General features: G+C 34.0%; 1 protein-coding gene across 1 annotated transcript in view; it reads right to left on the bottom strand.

The window, feature by feature from the left end:
* The window catches only part of ROBO2 (roundabout guidance receptor 2), a 795,143-nt gene that overhangs the window by 38,974 nt on the left and 728,980 nt on the right, over positions 1 to 27,189 (bottom strand). The window contains 4 exon segments of the mRNA XM_074192780.1: positions 17,697 to 17,822; positions 18,215 to 18,496; positions 22,246 to 22,373; positions 23,896 to 23,938. Coding sequence (XP_074048881.1) covers positions 17,697 to 17,822; positions 18,215 to 18,496; positions 22,246 to 22,373; positions 23,896 to 23,938 — 579 coding nt within the window.

Below are 27,189 nucleotides of genomic sequence, written 5' to 3'. Positions count from 1 at the left end.
GTTCACTGGTTCAGCAACATGATTTAGAATGGGACAAACATTTTGTACACTTAGTATTGCAAAAATTTCACATGCACAGAAGAACAAATTCAAAGTAATTCAGCAGCAGCCTAGTCAGTTCAAGTTAAAAAAAATTAGCTTTTCTTTATTAATGAGAACACCACAATTTCTTTTGTTTGTCTGTTTTTTGCAAGGTGATGGGTTTAAGGGACTTGCCCAAGGTCACACAAATGGGTAATTATTAAATGTCTGAGACTGAATTTGAACTCAGGTCCTCCTGAATCCAGCGTCACTTCACTACCCCCACAGCATTTTAAGAATATGTAGTAACACTTATTTTTTACTATCAAAATCGAGGTCAATGTAAGTAGGGAGCTCGTGGTCATTAATTTTTTTTGATAGTAGAAATATTACTTCCATGATCATGTAGTTATTCCAAATTGCAGACCAAAAATAAACAATCATGTACTTGAAGAGAATGAATCACAATGATTTGTGGATATCTAGAGTCATCAGGCTGTTTTCTTGGTTTTCTATTAAAATCAAAATCAATTTAATATTTGGCATCTTAGAAAATTAAATTCTGAGGATCAGGAAAAAAATTCTATTAGTACAGTTTGGTAGTGAAGACAACCTTTCAAGGGATAAGAGAATAGTGGATAAAATTCTACCTCACCTCTTTTCTACTCTCCAAGGAATTTTTACTTCACAAAATAAGACATTATAATAATTTTAGCAGATACATTATTTAATTTGTAGACAATAATATAATTATTGCAGTCAAAAGATATTTTATGCTGTCTAGTGGACATTTCATTGAGCTGAAAGAATACTAAAGCTAAAACTTTAATGTAGATGCAATAGCTAGTTTTTATCTTTATAGAATTCTTACATACTAAAATGTATTAATATACTCTTCTACTGTACAGAATACGCGGAATGTTATGGAGAGTAATGAAAATATTGCTACAATTATAATAAATTATGAGTTAATGGATATAATCTTCCCTTTAACATACTTACATTAATATACTTTTCCTTTATAAATACATATACTTAATTTTGCTCCTGTTGTTATTTGTATGGCAGTTAAAAGGACAAATTTCTCTGACCTCTTTTCAATGTCTTTTTTATTTATTTACTATTTTATTTTCCCCTGTTATATTTTTTTAGGTTTTTGCAAGACTATGGTTAAGTGGCTTGCCCAAGGTCACACAGCTAGGTAATTATTAAGTGTCTGAGACTGGATTTGAATTCAGGTACTCCTGACACCAGGGCTGGTGCTCTATCCACTGCACCACCTTGCTGCCCCACCCCCATTATAATTTTTAACATTTATTTTTAAAATTCTGGGTTCTAAATTATTTTATTTCCTCCCTTCCCATATCACTTCAATGAGAAAGCAATCAAATTGATAAAGGCTATAAATGTATAGTCATGCAAAACATTTCCATAATAGTCATATTGTAAAAGAAAATATAGCCCACTCAAAAGAGAAACCTCAAGAAAATAAAGTGAAAAAGTATGCTTCAATTTGTTTTCTGAAAAGTATGATCTTTTTCTTTTGGATGGACAGAATTCTTCATAAGTCCTTCAGAGAATTTTCTTAGTTCATTATATTGTTGAGAAAAACTAAATCATTTACAGCTTATCATTCTACAATATTCCTCTGTGTTCACAGTACATTTTACTATGCATCAGCTCATGTAAGTCTTTTCAGGTTTTTCTGAGAGCATCCTGCTCATCATTTTTAAAGTAGAATAGTATTCCATCATAATCACACATCACAATTTGTTCAGCTATTCCCCAACTGATGGGCATCTCCTCAATTTCCAATTCCTTGAGACCATAAAAGAACTGGAACAACTGAATTTGTACATAAAGATACTTTTCCTTTTAGTTTTTCATCTCTTTTGTGACATAGCCTCTTCCATATAATTATTACACTTATTTATGTAGCACTTTTCCTTAGTCCTATGAATTAAGTAGTGCAATTATTATCTCCATTTTAGAAATAAATGAAATCAGAATCTTAAGAATTGAGGTGATATGTCTATCATCAAGCACTGTCTGTGGCAAAGATCATACCTAGGCTTCCTGATTAAAATTTCAACATAATGTTTACTAATTCATAGAGCTTCTGTTATGGAAATATGTGCAAGCAAAAAGTCACAGATGTTTCCTCTAGTTTGCATGTAGTATTTGAACCTAGGAACAAGCACTGTAATTGATATTGGGGGTTGGGAGAATGGATTCTGAAGCATTCTGATTCATAAACCTAGAAGAAGTTATCTATCACCTCACACCCTGTAATTGTTCAAAAGTCCTGAATCCTCAGCCAAAAGAGTTCAAATCATGTTCCCCTTTTCCCAAATCCTTTGTCTTAAGGTCCTATTTAAATCATAAACTCAAGAGGGTGGATTCCTCAGTTCTAATTGTTATCTTAATCTGAATAAAGCAAATAGCTAGTGCTGAGCATCACATTCTTGGGATTTAAAATACTCTGTTTGGGAGTGCAGAGAAACTTGCGTACCATATATAAGATCACTGTAGGACTACTGATTTTCATAAATACATAAGGGCAGGAAGAGTCAGAACTGACATAGGAGTGCACAAATAGGCCCCCACAGAAGTAGTGTCCTAGCCAATAGTCCCATCATAGAGCAGAATGACTCAGGTATTGATAATAATAGCTGTCCTCCATTAGCATATGAAAGTAGGGAAAGCAATTGATTGTGGCAGAGTAGGGTAGACCCTAGCAGGCAAAAACAAGGACTAAAGACAACAGAAAGCAAGAAGTAACAAGTCAATAAGATGAGAAGTGGGTAGAGATTCAAATGGTAGTGGACAACAGAGAGATATAGGTCCCAGAGATAGTATAGCAGATAGCAGAATAGTTCCCAGAGGCATTGGTAGTGCTCGAAAAGTGATTAATTGCATGTGCAGGGGGAAAAGGCATGTCCATAGCTTTATATTATAAACCACAAATTGTAGGCAAGACAATATTTGGAGATCAACTTTTCCTCAGATTGAGCATGGAGGAACAGGATGTAGTGTTATTGGGAAAGGGACTGTTTTCTAGCAGGGAAAGTTAAAATGTCTAAGTAGTACCTACAGAATGGATTAGTCCCTCAGAGACCTTTGATGAGGAAAAAAAAATTTGCATCCAAATTCCCCGCTGGCCTTCCCCAGATTGGGTTCTTAGAGAGGGATAGGATCCTTAAGTCCTGGATGGTAGGCTAAGTGGTTGATGGTACAGGACAGTTTTCCCTCACCTATAATGAAGATTACAATGCAATTCATGATTGATCTCTTAATATAAAAAAGATGGTCATAAGTAGGAGTTAGCACAACAAAAACCAGGACAATTATGACTACAGCAGAGATAATGGATGACAATTCTTACATAGGCATTAATCCTCAAAAAAAAAAAAACCCAGAACAACCAAAAAATATTCACCAATGTCCCTCTACTTTAGTCTTGGTTTGTAGCTTTTCTCAAGTTAAATAATTTACCATCAGTGTGGTAGCTGACCTTGATGCTATTTTTGTACTCATTGAAAGTAGCTGACATTACTGAAAACATGATGATAAAAAGCAAAGGAGCTAGCATATTGTTTTTTATTATTTTTTCTTTAATTTATTTACACATTACTAAAATATTCTTGTTTGAGAGTAAGCATAATACACCCTTCCCCACAAAAATATAAACCCTCATGAGAAATAAAGTAAAAGAAAGAGAAAAAATGTGTTCTGTGTTCTGATACCATCAGCTCTGTCTCGGGTAGATCACTTTTTTTTTATCATAAGTCCATCATAGAAGTAACTTCCATATTTTTCCACAGTTGTTGTTGCTGATTGTAGTTCCCTCCATCCATTCCTCCTCACTACCATCGATTGCATTTTCCCTCTCCTTTCACTCTGTCCCTCTTCAAAAATATGCTGTAGGGCAGCTGAGTGGCACAATGGACAGAGCACCAGCCCCAAGCTCATATCCCACCCCAGAGACCCAGCAACCACCCAGTCCCGTGGTCCCGGACAGACCACCAATCCCAGCACCTTATAAAAAGTAAAAAAGGAAATGTGTTATATCTGACAATCCTCTGATATGATCTACTCTTTCCTCTCTCACCCACATCCTCCCTCCCCTCCCCTTGTACCCCTTCTTTCTCTCATACTCTCTTTAGTGTGTATGCTATTTCCTCTCTGAGTCATTTCCAGTGAGAATAAAGGCTCCCTCATTCCCCCTCACCTTCCACCCTTCCATACCATTGCAAAAGCTACATGAAATATCTTTTACCTGAAATATCTTAACCTATTATACTTCACTTTTCTCTTGCTCCTGGTATATTTCCTTTTGACCAACTGACTACATTTTTACAATATATCTTCAAATTCAGCTTGCTCTTGTGTCACATCTATAAAAGCTCCTTTCCTATAAAAGCTCTACCTGCTGTATTAAATGAGAAAGTTCATATGAATATTATTATCAGTATCATCTTTCCATACAGGAATACATGCAGTTCATCATCATCAAGTCCCTCATAATTTATCCTTCTCATCCATCCTCTCTATGTTCAGTTTTGCTGGACAGTTGATTCTCGGTTGCATTACAAGCTCTTTTTCCTCCTGGAATATTATATTCCAAGCTCTATGAGACTTTTAATATAGTTGCTGCTAAGTCCTGTGTCATGCTGACTGCAGCTCCATAATATTTGAATTGTGTTCTTCTGGCTGCTTATAATATTTTCTCTTTGACGTGGTAGTTCTGGAACTTTACTATAATATTCCTGGGGGTTGTTTTTTTGGATCTCTTTCTGGGGGGGATTGTTGGATTCTCTCAATTTCTATTTTACCTTCTGCTTCTGGGCTATCAGGGCAATTTTCCTGTAGAAATTCTTTAAAAATGATGTCAAAGGGGCAGCTAGGTGGCACAGTGGATAGAGCACTGGCCCTGGAGTCAGGAGTACCTCAGTTCAAATCTGGCTTCAGACAATAATTACCTAGCTGTGTGGCGTTGGGCAAGCCACTTAACCCCATCTGTCTTGCCAAAAAAAAACACCTTAAAATAAAAAATAAAAATGATGTCAAGGCTCTTTTCCTGATTATGACTTTCAGGTAGCCCAATAATTTTTAATTTTCTTTTCTGAATCTGTTTCCCAGATCAGTTGTTTTTTCAATGAGAGATTTCACATTTTCTTCTAATTTATCATTCTTTTGATGCTGTTATTGTGTCTTGATTTCTTGCAAAATCATCAGCTTTCTTTAGCTCCATTGTACAATTTGTTTTCCTCAGAGAGTTTTCTTATCTCCTTTTTCATCTGGCAAATTCTGCTTTTTAAAGCATTCTTCTCCTCAATAACTTTTTGAACTATTTTATCCATTTGACCTAAACTGGCTTTTAACATATTGTTTTCTTCATCATTTTTTTTTTTGGATCTCTTTGATTAAGCTGCTGACTTCATTTTCATGTTTTTCCTGCATCTCTCTCATTTCTTTTCCCAATTTTTATTCTATTACTTGATTTTCAAAATCTTTTTTGAGCTTTGTCATAGCCTGAGCCCAACTTCTATATTTCTTGGAGTCTTTAGATGCAGAAGTTTGGACTTTCTCATCTTCAGATTGAGTATTTTGATCCTCCATGGGACCAAAGTAATTGTCTATGGTCAGGTTCCTTTTTTTTTCTGTTTACTCGTTTCCCCAATAGTTGCCTGATTTTGGGGTGCTTCCTGTGCTTTTGAGTGTTATTGGAACACCCCCTGAAAGGACCTCAGTGTGTATGAGGCTCTGATTGCTCTCCTGATCTGTGAATGGCCACAAGTTCACCCCCTGCCCTGGAGCCTATGGGGGGCGGGGTCCGTGCTCTATGAAGTGGCCTAGACTGCCACCAGGGTCTGAATGTTGTCAAAGCCCCAGAGTCCTGTTCCAAGGATAGAGAACAGACCTCAGCAGTCTCTCTCCACTCTCTTACCTTCCATGAGCTGGGCACTCAGAGCACAGCTGCCTGGAGGCTTCTGTTGAACAGCTCCACAGGCCTGATTCCATTTCCTGGGATCTGAGCTGCACTGAGGGCCTGGGCTTTGCACTTGCTCTGGCAGAGGTGTCCCTGCTGATCTTCCAAGTTGAGCTTGGTGTTACCTGGGGTACAGGTCAGGAAACTGCTTTTCCTGTCTACAGTTGGGCTCCCAGGTGCCCTGGGGCTGTTCCCAAGAGGCTGAAGTTCTTTCTCTCTGGTATGGTACTGTCCCTCCAACCATTGGAACAGAGTTTTCCCACTATTTTTCAGGGTGGGGAATTGCCTCACAGGATCTTTCTGTGGGTTCTGTCTCTCAATAATTTAGTTAGAGTCATAATTTTAAGATTTTTGAAATATTTTGGAGAGAGCACCTGAGAGAGGCTCTTTTGCTGCCATCTTGGCTCCGCTTCCCTAACATAAAGTTTTACATTACTTCTTCAATGACTGGAAAAGCTTGAGAGCATCATTCATTATCCAGAATCTGGAAGTATAACCAATGTATAATACTCATGAATTTCTCCAGATAAGCAAAATTAGACATAATTTTCCACAAGAATTCAAAACTGATGGTATCAAAGACCTTCATGTGCACAGACCTGGAACTTCTTTTGAAATTGTCAAGACAGCAAACACCATATTGATCATTCCTCAGCACATTGTAAAGCCACACCGTCTTCAAGGTAGTGATTGGGATTCAAATAAATTAATAATTGGTTCACTGAACTCAATATAAAATTAGCTTTAGGTTCTGCCAAACTGGTGTGAACCTACTGAATCCTAGCTGGTTCTAGGTGAAGGATCAGTCTTTAAGGAAAGACTGGTGAAAATCTTCTAGTAATGATGAAGATAATGAGCCCTTACCCATCATTTTACAGAATAATCAGAGATAGACAATGGAAGAATCCTTTTAATTCTGGGGGATGATCTCCTCTTGCCATGTCACCCATAAACATTCTGTTAGTTTTTGTATAAGCAGTGTATGAGCCTTTTGTCTAAGACTGGCCTGTAAATCTCAACTGGAATAGAATCAGTAATAGGTATTTTGCCATGTAAGAAGAGCATAATGGCATTCAAAACCTCTTTTTCAGTTGCAAATTATACTAAAAAGAGGTTGGCTTCAACCTGGGGTATAATGGATTGAAGAAAGGCAGTTGAGAACATTATAGAAGTTTTCAGTCCATTTCTTCTGATGTTCTTATCACTTACTAATCAATGTGATTCTATCAGCACTGAGATGCTTCATAGGTTTCTGTATCAGAAAAGCATTGTTTTATTCTTATTCTTACAGAGCCAAGAATTCTGCATCTCCTCAAGTTTAAATTGTCCTTTATTATTATTTTTATTTATTTAAGGCAATGGGGTTAAGTGACTTGCCCAAGGTCATGCAGCTAGGCAATTATTAAATGTCTGAGGTCAGATTTCAACTCATGTACTCCTGACTGCAGGCACAGTGCTCTATCCACTGCACCACCTTGCTGCCCTGTACTTTATTTTTGATGGAGTTAAAGGCTGCCTTTGAAGATCACCTGGAAAAATAAAATAATGGAGACTATGATTCTTTCTCAAACTGAACTGTCAAACATTAAAATTCTGCTGCAGTGATAGTGTGACTCCTGGAGGATGGTTGTGATGTTAGAATACCAAACATTTATGTACCTAAAGAATTATTTTATGGAGAACTCACACAAGGCAAGTGCTCACATGGAGTTAGAAGTGATACAAAGATACTCTCAGTCTTTCTGAAGAAGTCTGGAATCAATTGTATGGCCTAGAAGAAATTGGCAGACTTCCTAGTAATGCTGTGTCTGCATCAAAGAAGGAGCTGTGCTCTATGAACAAAGCAGAATTGTAGTAGCTTAGAAGAAACATGAGATGCTCAAATTTAGAGACATCTCAACTCCAAATGTTTAAATGGACTATTTGTGTCCAATCTGTGGTAAACTCTTCTGAACTTGTATTGGTCTGATTAGTAAGTCACACTATACCTTGATTCCCACATAGTGATATCATTTTGGTCATTTTTGATAATGACAGACTAAAACCATTAGGGTATTTTTTCATTAAAGGTCTTAGACCATCCTTGAGGTTTGGTTGTTTCAGGTTAGTGGGATGATTTTCTGGTCACAGAAACCAAGAGGAGCTCCAGGCGGTTTCTCTGATACTTGACTTGTGAATCACAATGGACAATTCATGCAAGGAATTCATACTCAGTTAAATCAGCCTAGCCTTGCTGAATATCATTTTCTTGTTATAGCTAAGTAAATCTCTTGAATGACTTATAAGGTTCTCATTTTTTTTCCAATATTGAAACTAAACTATCAGCAAACCAGCCTGAGTCAGATCTAGGCCCAAGAAGTGATGGTTAAAGATGAATTTTCATATGGATTTGAGTCAGAACCATTTGCATGTAAGAGCTTTACTACATGTAACTATTACCTTTTGCTAGGGAGTGGTAACTATGTTGGAGGTATGTGGTCATGATACTTCTGCTTTTCCTATTCACTGTTAAAATGGTTTTATGTCAGGAAAACTACTATGAATTTAAATTATTGTCACTGCAAGAATTTTACTTTTTTAAAGAGAATTTTTATGCTGTTGGATTTTTTAAAAAATCTTTCATTTATTTGTATTAGGCTTCTCCTATAGTTTTGCCTATGCTAGGTGTTTTTCTAGATGTAGTAGTAATTTAGAAAAAGTTCTAACAATATTTAAGAATTTTGGGAATTTTGGTTCCAGGGTATGATATTGGAACAGCATTTATTTTACCTATACTTCCCTTAAAAGAGGCAAGGGGACCATTTTTAGGGACATAAAATAAAAAAACAAACAAACCTCAAACTAATACACAAAAACTGACAATAAACTGCCTACTGAAACTTTGTATTCATGAGATCTGGCCAAGTTTCCACTTTCCTTCAGGGAGTCTTTCTGATCTAGTGAGGGGTACAGTGTTTATTGTTAGAAAATTGCATCATTTCAATTCTATGGTAAGTTTATTTTTATTGCATTTTATGGTACACAAGTGTTGCTCAAATCCAAAGCCTGAATCATTAGGTTGGCCTCAGATAGACCTGGTCCGAACTGAGCAAATGGGTGTCCATATAGTCAAGTCATTCCTATTTGACTCCTGAGTCATCTAAGCATTCCAGATTCAGTTTAAAAAAGAAAAAAAAAAACAAACATGTTATGACTTTCCCAAATATGCCCTGCCCAAACATGTTCTTTACAAAATCATAATCACTCCCTTGCACAATATAATGGTCTTTCATTCAGAGTGTAACCCTATTACACAGAAAGATATCTTATGGGACAATAGACCTTGGGGACCAAATGATGCTCAAACTTGTAAGCTTAATAAATGCATTTTTCTTTCTGATTCTAGTAATATGGATGATCCTAGTAATATGTTGTTCTGAAACCCCTGTGGTTCTTTGCTGTTTGTCAGGTGGGGTTTGAAAGACTGACATGCCACTGTTGGGAAAGCAAGCAATCAGGAGGGGAAAGTTCTAATTAGGGAGAGATTTCCTGAGGAGTTCAGTGGTTACAGATATCATCCTCGGCTCTCTTGTGATCTTTATCAATGGGTAAGGCAAGACATTAAAATCAGTGAGAGTACTCATTCTTGTGGCTGTTTCAGCTTAACTTAGATGAAATTGTTAAAATGATATAGAATATAAACAAAATTAATCACTGAGGCCTGTACCAATGATGTGGATATGTGTTGGAAGGAAGGAAATTATAGTGAAAAGGAACTAGATTATATTCACCAGAAACATGTAAGAAAGTATAGAATTCATAAATGAAACTCCTTCAGGGGTACTATGTATCTTTTGAGTTGCTTTTCATTTCATGCCTTATACAGTGAGTGAGATCACAAGGGGTCCAGAGGATAATATCCTGCAAATAAACTCAGAGGGGGAAGGTCAAAGGCTAGAGATATTCTTGGTATACCTACTGGAATACGGGAATCAGTGTCAATTTGACCCTTTGTCTCTCTTGTGGAGTTCACAGGACCCCTTTACCTTTACTTGAATTCTTACAAAGATTTGATTCCTGTCTAGAAGAATTCTGAATGGGACCTAGACCTACCCTCCAACTTCTGAATCTATGCACCAGCAAATATTTTGCCCTAATGGGGGAGACCCAGCACTATTTACATCTCCTGAAAACTAGAATTCAAATTATGGTAATCCCTGGAAGGGTGGCTCCTCATGGCAAAACTAAGTCCCTTTATGCAAGTTCTACTACAATACTCCTATAGAGAGAACAAAGGACCAAACCCATGTGATGATAAGGAGCCTTTCTTCTGCTTACATAGACAATTATAACAACTCCTGATGAATGTGTAATACTGCCATTGATCTATTATCCTATCTGATATGGCTGTATTGCCACTAGGAGTCACCACAAGATGAGAACCTAGACCCTCTCTGGTTGTTCACACTAAGCAATACCAATACAGGAAGCCCTGATAGGAAAACTAGCAGGGATTTTGAACTTCAGTCTTATGAAGTAGTAGTGTTATGTGACCAGTGGAAAAGACCAATGGTAAATGGTACTGGAGACTGACGATAGATTTTAGAGAACTTAACAAGGCAGCATTCCTTAGAACCCCAATTAACTGACATGATTACCCCCCAAAATAGATATTGAGCACCAAGGGGATTAGTATGAGTTAGCCAATGTATTCCTTCCATGCTCCATCCCTAAGAAGGACCAAAAACAGTTTGCCTTCCACCTGGCTAGGCTTCCATTAAACCTTAATTATCTTGCTTAAAAGATAACTTAACATTCCTTCTAAATATATCATAAGTTAGTGGTCTGGACTTCAGCCAGAGATATGTACTTCTTTCCCTTGAGTGTCGATCCTACATTATATAAATGGCATAATGATTGTTAGGCAAGAGACTGCCAAAAATACTTTAGACCAGGTATTAAAGTCCCTTATGGCAGATTAATTGGTTAATGGCACATAAAATCTCAAGCTAAGTATGGTCCCATGGGTATATATGGGTATGATAATCTTCATGAGAAGGTTATCACTATCTAGACAATATGTTGTCCTCCTTGAACTTATTCATTTCTGATACCAAATGTTGACTGGAAACTTTGATAAACAGAGCTTTCAGAGAGTGCAGATTTCCTGGTCCAAAGGCAGCACCACCTACCTTGAGAATAGAAACATAAAATAAGCTCTAGAGCAATAGGTCATGCCACAACCTTATAAAGCAAACTACAATCAATACAAGACAACTTGCTACAGTGATGCTTCAAGACTTAGAACTTTCAGACTCATATTCACTAGCTCTTGCATCCATCACTGAAGACTTTTTGGATGATTGAATCTTTGGAAGCAAAATGGAATGAAATCTGATGTGGGTACTAACATATGAACTAAAATAGTATCCATTATGCTACATTACCACATATTTATAACTTGTCTCAATGAATCAGAAAGACCTATGGAATTTCAGAAGAAACAAGGAATATAATCAAGCTCTCTCTTACAATGTTAACTGAATATCAAAACACACCAATAATGACCAATTGGTCAGTCAACTGAGGCATCTATCTAACCCTCAGAAGAGGTTAATAATACTGTTAATCAGTATCCATTTGCTAGAAACTTGAAGGGCCCCAACCCAGACTCCAGAGAAGATTCTAGATACAAGTCTAGATACAAGATAGCTGCTACTTTATGTATTCCCACACAATGGATAATTTCATCACTAAAAAGCAACATCTATGCTGGAAGTCTGAGCATTCTGAGTATATTTCTGCTGATAATGGGATATCAATTCTTTCTTTGATCATCATTTTTTATTATATAAATATTTTATTTTTTCTCAATTACATACATGGTAGTTTCTACCAATCATTTTTTTGCAAGGTTTTGAGTTTTACAAGTCTTTCTCTCTCACTCTTTTCCCTCCCCCCTCTCCCCAATAGAAGACAATCTGATATAGTCTTTACATTTATATCCATGATATGTATTGATCAAAACTGAATGTGTTGGGAAAGAAGAAAGAGATCCAAAAGGAAGAAAGAAAACATTAGAGATAGTAAGATTATGTAATACATAACACAACTTTTAAAAATTGAAGATAATAAGCTTTGGTTTTTGTTTAATCTCCACAGTTCCTTTGCTGGATACAGATGGTATTCTCCATCATAGATTAATGGGACACCATTTCTACTAAATTAATCTGAGAATGAGCAAGATCAAGAAATCACATGTTATCTACATACATACTATTAACCATAAAGGATTAGCCTTTTACTTCTCTGGCATGGATTGGTTAATTCCGTTCCTTAAACTGTTTCATCTTGAACTCTGCTGTTCCAAGAAAGAACTCTATTTGCTGGACCGAATAATGGGATATGAATTACCAAAGACTGGAGATGGAGATGAAGATCCAAGATTTATGCCAATGCAAACATAGATCCAAAAACTAACAGTTATTGCCCCTGTCATTTTTCCCCCAAAGGAAAAATTCAGAGGGTAGATGTTTTGTATGCTTGTACTCATTTGCCCTCTGAAGTAGTAAAAAAAAAAAAATTGACCAGTAAACCACAGATATTAAAGTCCTTCTCAACTGGTTAGTACTTGATTATTTCTTGAATAATCAAGACAGAATGTGTGCCTTAGTCAGTACCTTGTGCTATTACTAGATTAACATTATTGGATAGGTAGAACAAGTAATAGATTGAATTAAAGAATAGGCTATGTAACTCTTTATGTTGCATCAGAATGAAGCATGTTTTGGACCTCTTCTCCTATATAGGTCTAGGTTCTGGCTAACTTTGCTAGTAATACATCAGATTGACAGATATTATTGACCCTGGAAATAAATAGTACAGAATTCCCTCAATCAAAAAATTTAAGGAGTCTCAGGTATGAAGGGGGTAGATTGTATAACCTGGGCTATCATGCCTGAGCAAGACTGACTCTATTTTGTGAGGACACCTGTATTTGCCTCTTGAGTACCCTGAAGCACAACAGATTGTCCAAGTTATGTAAGGCTTGGTGAAAAATATACCATGATACTGTTTTCTAAACATGTTCTTTGTCTAAACATGCTCTTCATAAAACCATACTCCCATACCTCAAACAACTTTGTAGGCTCCTGTTACATGACTAGTAAATTTGCTGAGAAACTAACATTTAATCCCCAATAAATAAAACTCCCTACTACCAGCACTTTCAGTTATAAGTCTGATAGCCTAGCTACCTCATATGCTACCAATGAGACACTAGTGACACCAGAAACCACATGACTCCTAAAGCTGAAGCATAATATATAGTTGATTGCTGTAAGACCAACAGTATCCATTTTTAGATATTCTTCTGTTTTTTTCATGCCTGTCAGAAGGTCAAATCAGAAAGATGCCTCAAGTTCTTCACTGATCTCTATCGTTTTCCCAAAGGACCATCAATATGTCTCAATTCCCCCTAGGACTTGAATTTTGTGAATATTCTAGGTGGCCTTATTAGGATCATTTCATAGAAGCATGCTTTAGGCACAGAATATAAATAGAAACTTATTGATTAACCAATCAAGTTATTTAACCAAATACATTTTTGTGAGCTGACCTGGGAATGTTCTTCCAATTCCCTCTTTCTCATGATACCCTAATGTCTGTCTTGGCTCTTTCTTTCTTCTTATGGACAAGGATGAAGAAGTCAACATCCTTTGCTGAAAATAACTCCTGTACCTTTATGCTTATTTCTCTTCTCATCCATTTATGATTGTGTTCTTCCTGAAGATATTGCATCTTTCTCCTCTTTACTGGCAAAATATATAGAACAAGTCATATGTTTGATGCCTTTACCTCTTTATAACTTTATTTTATTGAAATCTAATTTCAACTCAAACAGCTTAAGGTCATTAATGACTTCAATCCTGATTTTAAATAGTTTTGGTTGTTACTGTTGATCATTTTCTTTGACTTCTCTGTAAGATTTTATATTGAGGACCATGATGTCTTTTTTTATATACACTCTATTTCTTTGATTTCTTTCATTTCCTTCCTAGGCTTGTTTCTGACTTTCTATGGACTTCAAAACCACATTCTGGAACACCCCCCCAGAATTTGGAGATTTTTCACATTGGAACTGTTTAAGATCCATGTTATCTGATCACCTCGTTATATCCCTCCATAAGGCCTGCCTCCTTACCCCTCACATTTTACCATTAGTAATTTACTTTTTTGAGTGTTTATTCTGTGAAGGGGTCCAGATCAGCTACCCTACTTTCCTGTAAAAAATATATTTGAGGTTTTCTACCAACCACTCTGCATCTTTTTTCTTTTGCTAGTTCCTAGTCATTCTTTCAACACTTAAATGAGAGTATATTCAAGATTTTTCTCTTTCTTAAAGTTTTTCTTTATACTTACTTAGTGATCTTATCATCTAATCCCAGTGTTTCAATTATCACATTCATATGAATGAATCTTAAATTTCTACATACTACTTTATCATGTTCTCAGAGTTCAAATGCAAAATTTTAGACCTGGATGTCTAGCCAGGAATTCAAAGTTGGGTTCCTCTCTTCTCCTGACCTACTGAAGAATAAAATATAATCTTATTTATTATCAAATTTCTCTTCTTGAAAAAAATTGTCCAGGTATTTTGAAATTTTTATAGGTTTTTGAATCAAACATTTTAAAAATGGAATGAATGTAAGTATTTATGAAGTAAAGGACTGCTAATATAAAAAACAGTTGTACTTCAGTTATTTGTAGAAATTGGCTTTTAATTAAAAACAATGTATTTTTTTTAAATAACAGTCTTCCTATGAGACTGAACACAAGAATTTGCACTGTTAAGAAAAAGTGAATAAAAAATAAATTGAACTAGCAAAGCCAAGATGGTGGAGAGAACCCTGGAACTTCCTTAAGCTCTTCCTGACTTTTTTAAAAAACAATGTTTATTTTTCAAACAATGAACTAATTCTGGAATGACAGAATCCACAAAAGAAAGGAGTGGAGGGAGAGTTGACCAGGAGCAGGGAGCACTATTATTCAATATTGCATTAGAAATTTTAGATTCAACAATAAGAGAAGAAAATAAATTGAGGGAATTAGAATAGGAAATGAGGAAACAAAATGAGAGTTTTGCAGATGATAAGATGATATACTTAGATAATCCTAGAAAATCAACTAAAAAACAACTTGAGACAAATTAACAGCTTTAGTAAAATTGCAAGAAATAAATAAATCTTCATAAATAATCAGCATTTCTATATATTATCAACAAGGCATAGAAGCAAAAGATAAAAAAGACAAATGGCATTTAAAGTAGACTACATGGGGCAGCTAGGTGGCACAGTGGATGGAACACCGGTCCTAGTGTCAGGAGGATCTGAGTTCAAATCTAACCTCAGACACTTAATAATTATCTAGCTGTGTGACCTTGGGCAAGTCATTTAATCTCATTGCTTTGCATAAAAACAAAAAAAATAAAAAAGAATGATCTAAGTTAAAAAAATAAAGTAGACAACATAAAATACTTCAGAATCTATCTGTCCTGCTAAACTTAGAAACTATATGAAAACAATTACAAAACACTTTCCCCACAAATAAAATCAGATCTAAATAATTTGACAATTGTCAATTGTTCATTGGCGAGCCGAGTTAATGCAATAAAAATATTAATTTTACATATTAGATTACTTATTTAGTGTCATGCCAATAAAACTCACAAAAAAATAATTCTATTGAGCTAGGAAAACAGTAACAAAATTTATTTGGAAGAACAAAAGGTCAAGAATGTCAAGGGAATTAATGAAACAAATGCAAAGGAAAGTGATCCAGCTATAACAGACTTAAAATTATAAATTATAAAATTATAAAACAGTAGTTATCAAAACTGGTTGATCCTGGCTAAGAAATAAATTTGTAGATATTTGGAATAGTATAGGTACAAAAGAAATAGTACAAGTTACATTAGGTACAAGTAGTAAATGACTACAGTAATCTACTCTTTGAGAAAGAGATAGAGAACATTATACAAAGCAAAATGGGCACTTTTGACTACACTAAATTAAAAGTTTTTGCACAAATAAAATCAATGCAACCAAGATTAAAAGGAATGCAGTAAGATGGGAAATCAATTTTTATAAAGACTTTTTTATAAGGACTCATTTCTGAAATATCTGAGCCAGATTTTTATGATTAGAAGTCATTTCCCAATTAATAAATGGTCAAAGGTTATGAACAGGTAGTTCTCAGTTGAAGGAATTAAAGTTATCTATAGTAATATAAAAAAATTCTCTAAATCATTACTGATAAGAAAAATGTAAATTAAAAAACCTCTTGGATACCACCTCATACATATCAGATTAGCCAAAATTACAAAAAAGGAAAATGATCAGCATTGGAGGAGATAGGGGTAAACTGGAACACAAATGCATTTTGCTAAAATTTTGAAATGGAGAACTTTCTGGAGAGCAATTCGGAACTATGGTAATAAAATTGTTCATACCCTTTGAACTAGCAATACTACTCCTAGGTCTTTATCCCAAAGGTAAAAAGTATACACACACACACACACACACACACACACACACACACACACATACATACACACAGACACACACACACAAAGACACACACACATATATATATATATGTATATTTATTTATTATAGCAGTTAATTTTGAGTGGCAAAGAATTGGAAATTGAGGGCATGTCCATCAATTGGGGAATGACTGAACAAATTGTTATATATGAATGTGATGGAGTGCTGTTATTTTATAAGAAGTCATGAGCAGCTGGACTTCATAACAATCTGGAAAGACTTGAACGAAGTGATGCTGAGTGAAGTGAGCAGAACCAGGAGAACATTGTATATATAAAAGCAACATTCTATGATGATCTTGCCCTTCTCAGCAGTATAAAGAACTATGATGAAAAATAACACCTACATCCAGAGAAGTAACTATGAAGAGTCTGAATGCACACCAAAGCATGCTATTTTCAATTTTTCAATTTTTTTTTCTGTTTTTTCCTCTCAGTTTTTTTTTTTGTTCTGATGTTTCTTTCACAACATGGTTAGTATGGTAATATACTTAGTTATATATGAATAACTTTTATTTAATTACACTCTGTCTCAGGGAGGGAAGGGATAGGGGAGACAAATGTGGAACTTAGTTTTTTTGAAAACTATCTTTTCATGTAGCTGGAAAAACAAATAAATAAATTTAATTTTAAAAAAAGAAGATAGTTTAAACCACTTGGGAATTACTAGAGGCAGCAATTGTAATAACCCTAAAATTTAATTCACAGAATTTTTGCTAGAAGGTTGTTTTGAGATCCATGCCAGTGACAACATCTTTTTAACAATGTTTTCATTATCTCTTGATCATTAAAATCCTTTGGATGGGTTCTAAAAACAAATCCAACTTTGAAAATTAGAGCTTAGAGTTTTTTCATTAAAAATAATTGTAGCTGGTACATAAATGAGGATAGTGTGGGATTAAAAAAAAAACAAAACCCAAACCATGATGCATGTTATTGAGTTACAATATTATGGTAACAGTAGTTTTAAGGATAAATGCCTTAATATGGTAGTGGTATTAACCATATTAACAATTTAATTTAATTTCTAATTGTTATTAGCAATAAAGGTCAAAAGTTGCTGAAAAGCAAGAATTTCTCCTTATGTAATGAACCAACCTGAGAGACTGCCACTTCTTTCTGAGCTGTTGTGGGAGCTGGTAGTGCTGAAATCCTGTGACTGGTTGTGTGGCATTCTATTAGACAATCCCTCAGCCATTCGGTAGTCAGGGATGTAAAGTAAGGCTAAGGGTTAAAGGGCAAAGGTCATAGTGGCATCATGTGATTAGTTCATAGCACAGGCCCATGCAGATCATGCAGTTAGCAAATTAGAAGCAGATGTTGTGGGACAGTGAAGAAATAGTGTTTTGCTTTATTTTTTTTTGACCTATCTGTCCTAATGAAAATACAAATGGGAGACTGATTACATGAAAAAGAATGAAAAACATGGAAAGGCTGGATTTAAGTGAAGTGTGGTTGTGGTGGTGGTTGGGCAAACTACCATACACATGCCGGTTTAATTATTTTTTTTTTAGGGTAATAAACCTGATAATGAATCAGAGTCAAAACACAAGTTTCTAATTCATGCACAAATAATACAACATTAACTCCAAGAAGTTAATAAGAACCTCACTCACCATTGTTACCTTTGTTTTGATCAGGAAGAGAATAACCAAATCCAATCAAGTCTGTTTTCTGCTGAATTGAACTTTTCCACTGAGGATCAGGAAGTTCAACAGCTAACTCATGAATGCTATTGGAGTGTAGGATCTGTGTGGTGGCATATGGTGTAGCTTGTGTTATTTGGCTTGAACTATTATAAGCTGTTTTGGTGGTGAAGTCAATGCTGCTATAAATGGCTCCATCAGAAAGCATAGTAGCTGTTTTATCCTCTTGGCCTGGCACTGTAGGCAGCACATCTGTGGTGAACATGGGATAATGAAACAAAGCAATAATGCACAAGGAGTCTAATATTATGAGGATTTAAGATGAAAAATAAACATGTCATTCTGCACATTTTCATTTCAGCTGGAATGGTCTCCATGATCCAGTGAAGGGAAGATGATGTACAGCTATCAGTATCTCTAACAGGATAACCCCTTATCCTTCACAACTCACTGCCTAAAAGCATCTCCCCTCTTTCATCCATGCCTTCCTCTCACTCCCTCCTGGTACCTTTAACCATGAAAGCAAACTTTGGAATATTTCACAATTGAAGAATATTTTCAATTTTTCATTCTTTTTTTTGGGTACCAATGGAATTGTCAGAACCTTATGGAAAGAATGAAAATAGTGAATATACAAACTGAAGAATAAAACATCTTTTACTTCCTCTCCAAAGTCATAAAAGAATTATTAAGATGTCCTTTCCAAATTATTTTCAAATTTTTTTTGCGTGTGATTTTGCTTTCTAATTATCTGATTTTAATCCCAAACTGGGAAATTAAATGTGGTACTATGTTTGACAAACTTTTTTTTTCCAGGAAAATATTCCTCAATAAGTAGTAACTAGATGAATTTAACAGGATTTAACTAGATAAAGCCATCTCACTGATCATTCAGTTAATTTATACTATTGACTTTTGCAACTAGAGAATTAACAGTTTCAAGTTGTAACAGAGTAAAATAAAATCTCAGAAGCAACACTGAATATCAATCACTGCATTTGATCATTTTCTGCATCTTGAAAAGTTTTTACAATGCACTTCGTAATTCAGATATTTCACATCTCCAGTAACTCTTTTTCTCCTTCCTGGAAAAGCCATTCAAAGAAACAATCATATGGAGTGATCTATTTGTTATTCTACAATACTGAGATCAGAGAGAGATTAACTATGATCAGCTTTCAATAACTAGTAGTCAGCAAAGTTTTATAGGACTTGTTTCACAAAACAACGTAATCTCAGATTTCAAAATGACTAAAAATTGTTAGCATTTTAATTGGTCCTGTTAATAAAATATATAAAAAGATATTAGATTGTCCCTGGGCCTAGATAAACACAGTTGCTAAGTAGAACCTAGACCCTAGAAAGATTTAGGACTTCTTTGAAAAATAAGAAGTAACTGCTAAACATGAGATACTATTATAATAATCAGTTAAACATTTTTAAAAATTCTTTCTTGGTGGGGGAGGAGGAGTGGGAGGAAGAACTTCCTATCTCACTCAGAGTGAGAAATGTAATGGTTACTCTTTGACCCAATCCGAATAACTATCAGCAGTGAAATTTTAATCTGCTCCATTTTTCTGACCTGGGTCAGTTTGCCATTAGTTCCATAGGATGGTGGCCCCTTACTTTTGGGGCTTTGACATATTGGTTCCAGACTTAGTGAAGATGAGATTAGCATTAGTCCTACAGCTCAAAGTTCCTGAACTCATTAGCACCTGTCTCCTCAGTACCAGGAATTACAGGTCTATGCCACAAGATAACATAGCATGCCAGCTTGCTTTTTCTGAAATTATTCTACAGTGATATCTGATGAGGCAATGGGACCAAGAAAACATTAAAAAATATTAGAAGTCTGATACTATAATTTTAATTTAAATCAGAGTTCTAGTCTTAGATTAAGAAGTTATAACATCAAAGAAAGATATAATTTTCTTGGCGATGTGGTGAAAGACAGTAAGATGTAATGGTTAGAAAGCCATTCTCAAATCCATGGAAAAAAATGGGTTCAAATCCCACCCTTGACAAATACAGGCTGTATGATCCTGAGTAATTTACTTAACCTTTGAGTCATCTAAATCTGCAAGTTGTAGAGTTCCTTAAAATATTTAAAGTATAGGTTATTCCTATTATTTCTGAAGTAAAAACAATTTTAATTCATACAATAACATATTTAAACAAAAAGAATTGTGTTTAAAATAATATGAAATCCAAATAAAATAAATATTTAAATGTTCATTAAATATAAATTTATAAGCCCTTTAAATTTACTTTCTTGGCATGAGAACTTTATAATGATTTTCTATAAATCTGTATTTTAGTCATATACAGGAGAAGATATTTGAGAGCAAATAAATATATATATTCAGGTAATACATAGAAATTGAGTTTTTGATCCTGAAATATAATCTATATCATAGCAATAGGATTCAGGTTCTATGGTGAGTGCTGGGGATTCAAATGATAAACATTAAAAAGTTTGGGTCCTCTTCCCAAGGAAACTCCTCTCTATTTCGGGAAACAATACACACATATATAAGTATATACATAGATGATCATATATACATACCATGTACATAGGTGAAAAATATGAAAATTTGGGAGATATAAAGGCATTATCAGGCAGGAAAATTAGGAACAGTTAAAAATGTACAATCATCTATATCACATAGAGAAAACTTTTGGGTTGATTCATAATTTTCTGGTTCAAATTGTTGCTTTCATCTCATTTGATTTATTGCACTAGCATTTCAATTCAATGAACAAATGAAATACATTATGTACATGCCTTCAAGACAACATAATTTATGCAGTCAGGCATATAAGTCCCATCACTGGTCCCCTCAGTGATCTGTGAGGATTGATTATTCTTAGTTGCTGGGTTGACAGTAAGTACTAGTTATCTAGCTGGGAACTCCTTTCTCTTCCTAACAGACTAGACTCTTCCAGTTTAAAGTAAATTATTAAATAAATAATGTGTATTTCTTACTCAAATTGTTACCAAAAGCCAGAAGAGGAATTAGTTAAGCTCTTTTTCTCTGTATAATTTTTGACCTCTAGTATTGGTAAGGGTTAAAATAAGATATCAGTTAAATCTTGTTTTCTTGGTGAAAAAAGAAAATATATATATATATATATATATATATATATATATATATATATATATGTTTAGGAAGAGAAGGAAATATAACTAGGACTTTGGTGTCATTTAGCTTCTTGTGTCAGGTGGTACTAATAACTCAAAATTAGGGAATTCTGATTAGCTTCTTTGACAGACAAGGGATTAGTTGGAGTCTAGAGACAATGGAGAAAACCATGATTTTCATGACTTATGTACTTGTGTCAATCAAGGCCTAGTACAGTGTCTTGCACACAGTTTTCACTTAATAACTACCTATTAAATTTTTTCTTTAGGTTTTTTCAAGGCAAATGGGGTTAAGTGGCGTGCCCAAGGCCACAAAGTTAGGTAATTATTAAGTGTTTGAGACTGGATTTGAACCCAGGTACTCCTGACTCCAGGGCTGGTGTTTTATCCACTGCACCACCTAACTGCCCCAACTACCTATTAAATTTAAGTGATATTTTAGCCAATCAGCCTTGCCCAATCAGGTACTAAAAAGTATACAGTAGATACAGAAAAAAATAATTTAATAGTCATAATTATCACTAAAGAAATGCTTTGTAATGGAAATGACTGAATAAAGGTAGAAAATATTGTTTCTCTAGCTTCTAAGTGTTTTAATTAAACAGACCTAGAACTCTTCTCACTATACTACATAGCTACCTCAAAACTGCCCACATGATTTCTATCACTATAATTTCTGATGGTGAAGATATTAATGGTACTAATTAAGTTGATACACAATATTCTATATACAGTATTATGAGAACATCATCATTAGCTAAGGAATATGTCTTGATAATTGGAAAAATTGACTAGAAAAAATTTTAGAAGGCTATAATGACAAAGAAAAGAGAATTTAACTTTGAAAAACAAAACTTACCTCCACGACCAAAATTTCCAATGTCATTTGGCCCACTACTACTATTGTTCACAGGCAAACTGGTAGCTGGCCAGGAGTCTGCAAGCCAAGGGTAAGTTGGGTCACTTGTATCTAGTAACCCTGGTCGGCTGAAGTGGGATGGAGGGAAAAAATAAAAACTTCAAGTTTGATAAGACAATTTGAAATATGAATATTAACAAGAAAAATGTTTTATCACCTGTTCTCTATAGTAAGAAATGTTAAATCAGTTAAAATTTTATTTTCTTTGAAATTATGTAGATTTTCAGAAATTAAAGACCTGAAATAGTTCATTAGGAATATATACAAATCACCATTTTTTCAGGACAAGTGGAAGCACCTTCTAGCTTCCAAACAATTTGTATTTCCTGCCTTGAAATAGATGAGAAGTTATCTTTTAGAAGTTATATTCTAAACTGAAATTGATGATAAATTTTGTCCTAAAGGGAAGAATCATTCAAACTGACTGCTAATATAATCTATTTCTTGTACTTTAGCCTACTATTTCTTCATTTCAAATCCCAAATGTGTGCCTGTCATCTACAAGCTGCCATCCCATTTTAGAAACTTTCCCAGTTCTTTTAGAAACAAACAAGTTGCAGCAGAATTAATGGAAGTTCCTTACAATTATGAAAACTAAAGCAAACTTGCAAGTTTTTTAATTATAAAATAGTAAATGATATACCAAAATACCAAATAGCAAAATGTCAAAATGAAGATACTGATGCTTTTAATGGACAAAATTAATGACAAATTTAATGGACAAAATTCAAAATACCTATTCCAAAATTTGAGAATAACTTATGAGACAGCTTATTCTTGTGACATAGTTAACTATGAAAACCCTCTTGTTAATACAAACATAGGAACCTGACTGTTTTTCAATTTACAAACACACTTCCAAAGAAACAGTAATATCCATAATTGTTGTACTTCCTCCCCCACCCCAATAGACCTCTTCTGGCACAATCCCTAAGAGAAACATGCGTTTCTATGGAAACTGCAATAAGGCAATCTAACAGCTTTTTTTGCTGCATCCACTTGCTCTCATTAGGTCTAATCTCTTTTTGCTAAAATATATTGATTAAATGGGAGACTAGAAGTTATTACCAGAGCCTAATTACAATCTCCATATTGAGAAAGAGAAAATAGTTGAGGATGGATGTGTTTATCAGGTTTTATCAATTTCAACTGAGTAACTGAAATTGCGGAATCCAGGCCTATCAATCTATAATTCATTCATCATCCATGAATCATTTATTTTGTCATTGATTATATGTAATAGTTCACTCACAGCAATTTAGCGAGAGCCAATAAGAAGTCTTAAACAACAGCAACTTCATTTGCTAATGTCTATTTAATGCAATATACATCCTGCTAACAAATGAACACATTCCTAGTGTTATTTACTACTAATTTCTTCTTAAGCATCTGGGAGATATGAAACATCTGGGTTTAATTCCTCTAAAGTGCACTACAGATACAGCATTAAACCTCTAGAAAGTCATTTAATTCCTTCCAGAATTCTCAGATTTACAAGTGATCATTTATTACAATAATAGCCTTTTCTATAAAGTTTCTCTGTTTTTGCTTAAAAATAATATAGAATTGAAACAAAAGATTTTAGCATACCTTCCATTGCTCATTAGTCCTGCATCACCTCTTTGAAAAGTGACTGTTAAAAAAGGAAATCATTATAAAAATTGCTATCAGTAACAAATGCATTTTGACCCCTAGTTAAGTTTCTGGAAGCTTTAACAAAATGTAATCAAAATAATTATATGTAGAATAACAAATAAGAGTATGACTAAGTTCTTTGCTCTAATTAATGAATCATTTCAATATGATATATAGTATTATTTTAAATACATTTATTAACATCATAAAATGTATTTAATAATTGGTCTCTTCAGGGCAAAGATACTTGTTAGTGATAGAGATTAAATGAATTTAGATGTAAAAATTCATTATTTCTTCATTGATTTATGGCTATGCTGACAAAATCAGACTATAGTAGGGTACCATTATATAATGATGACTATTAATGATGAAAATGTAATAAATTATAGCAATGCAATAGAAATTTCATCAAGAACATTTCAAATTATAAAAAGCTTGCTACTATACTTCTCAATTTGAAAATGAATGTTAACAGAGACTAGAACTAAAATTTCATAAATTTAAGGAACTCTCAGTACAATATCTCCCCATGCTGATGCAGATTAACAACTGAAGTGCTGAATAGGAATATTTCATAGCTAAATTATATAGCTGGTCTGTGTGAGAGTTAGGGTTTGAATTCAGGTCTTTCTGACTCCAGGGCTAGTCCTTTATCTACTAGATACACTCAATATTGGTTGAACAGAAATATTCAAAATCACCAGAAGTACATTCTATTAAGTCTTCGAAGGTTTGTGGTTTTATTTTGCTCTGGTTTTTTGATACCCAATGTCTAATTCAATACCTTCAGAAGAGATGGGGTAGGTCTTGAAATGTAATTATTTTGTTTCACAATAAATCACTGTGAATTGTAGACTATACTTATTTTAATACCATCTAGATGTCATGGAATGCAAGTCCTTTTCTAATTAGGAGCCTTTAGAATAATAAAACAACACAAGAATATTCCATGAAATTTACAAGCTGAGGGCACCTTTCAACTTAAATGATGCCGGCAGTATACAAAGCCATCAGTCTATAAGTGATTTTCATATATGGGTCCAAAAGTAAACATAACAATGCTCAGAGCAGTGGGTAATTCCAGAGGTAGGGGAAATGCCATTTCACATATGTAAAACTGCATATCCTTCCTATCTTAAATTAGATCAAAATAACAAACTACAAGTGAATATTGATTAATGTTCAAGAATATTAGAAACAAATGAAACACTTGTAAACAGAACTTTTTTGAATGGAAGATTTTAGCTACTTAAAGGATCCATACATTTTGTAGTCAAACCATTTTTTTCATAATTTTACCTACTTCAAGTTGTTAGAATCAAAATTTATTTTTTTTAAGTTTCAATTTTTCACAAATTCTTTTTAGGTTTTCATCAATACCTGGCCCATAGTAACCAACTAATGAATTCCTGCTGATTAGGAGTTTATCTTCAAATAACTATCATTTCTCTTGAAAACATGAAGAAGTAACACAAGAGGAAAAAGATCTGTTAAGACCATAGAAGATAGTGGCATTAATGTATCAAGCAGGTCTATCAGAAACAAAAATCATAGTGCGTTATCAATTTTTCAGGTGTTTCAGAAACTCATTATAAAACAAACCTAATTAAAATCACTTCTGATGACTTGCTCCTTTGGAAAGGTGCAACCCCTCATTTCCTATTTAAGTGAATTTGCTTCAAACTAGGAGTCAACAGTATGGTTGAACCACATTTGTGTGTGTGTGTGTGTCTGTGTGTGTGTGTGTGTGTGTGTGTGTGTGTGTGTGCGTGCGCGTGCGTTTCGTCTTTTTTGGCAAGGAAATGGGGTCAAGTGATTTGCCTAAGGTCACACAGCTAGGTAATTATTAAGTGAATAAGCTAATATTTAGGTATTATTATGAATATGTAAATAATTAGATATTGACTATGTCTGAAAACACAGTGTTAGGAAAAATAAGAATAGAAACTAAGTTATTCCCAGTAATTTGAATGCCTTTTTCCCTTTTCAAATATTCTGTCACTGTCAAAGGAATAAAGGGTACAAATAGTACTGCAGTAAAGTATATATGGACTAGAACCAGAATTGGCTGCTAATTATTTACATTTACAATTAAAAAAATCAACCAACATTAATTTATGTAAAAAATTCAATATTTTCTATTTGTGGTGACTAAGAATATAAAAGTATAGTGAAGCAAAAAATATCATTCATAAAAACTTAGCTCAATTTGTTCTTGGACAACAGACAGAAAACTTGCTGCTTTGCCTTTCTTCAAATCCTTTCCACCTGGAAAGGACCTAAAAGAGCATATTTTTTTCTGCCATATTCAAGACTATAATTGCCATTACAGCCATATCTGTATATATTTAGGGAGTATGCAAACTGATGAAATGGATCTTTGTGTGTTTGTGGGACTTGGGAATCCTGGGTGGGAGTCCCATATCTAAACCCCCTTTTGTACATGATATCAACCATATATATATTTTTTTTTCAGACAGTTTTAGATTCAGTTACAGGGAAAACTATTTTAATCCACTTTTTCTTCTCTACTTATTTCCTGTTTTAATTAAAGGATTAGAGCTAGGAACATATTGTATACTGAACATCACTGGAAGACTTTAAAGAACCACATGTTTTTTAAACAATATGGTACAACTTGGACGGTCTTGCCTAGTATAACTTGATTCATACACCTGTTTGTTCATCTGAGAACAATTCTACTTAATTACTTCTTCTTTTAATTAGGTCCTTGATAGTTATGGTATTAAAAGAAAAGAAAATAAGGAGAAGGAAATGATTTTGATCATCTTGTTGCAACCATGAATTTAAAATAGGAAAGTTTGAAATAACCAATGAATATTTTAAAGAATTCTTAAATGATTGTATCTAAGTATGATATTCTCCTACATGAAGAAATTAGTTTGTTATTTTATATATTTTTTACTTTTTGTATTTTTATATTTATATATTTTACATATTTTATTACTTTATATAATTTTTTAGTGATGTATAATTTATAAATTCTCAATAGATTGCAAATTCTTTGAGGGTAGGAATTGTTTTACTTTTGTCTTTGCCTCTTCAATATCTAATCCATTAACATGAATCAAATAGGCAGTTAATAAATATTTGTTTAATAGAGTGAAGGCAGGTGAATTTTAGTGAATATTTTAATAACTATAGAAAAATGTTTATAAAATATAAATATGAGAAAGTTACTGCAATTTTTTTCCTGAGGCATTTAAGTCAAAGTGTTTTTATATT

This window comes from Macrotis lagotis, chromosome 6 (assembly GCF_037893015.1).
Source record: "Macrotis lagotis isolate mMagLag1 chromosome 6, bilby.v1.9.chrom.fasta, whole genome shotgun sequence".
In the NCBI taxonomy this organism is placed as follows: domain Eukaryota; kingdom Metazoa; phylum Chordata; class Mammalia; order Peramelemorphia; family Peramelidae; genus Macrotis; species Macrotis lagotis.
The sequence above is the reverse complement of the archived record's forward strand: the minus strand, read 5'-3'. Positions and strand labels throughout refer to the sequence as shown.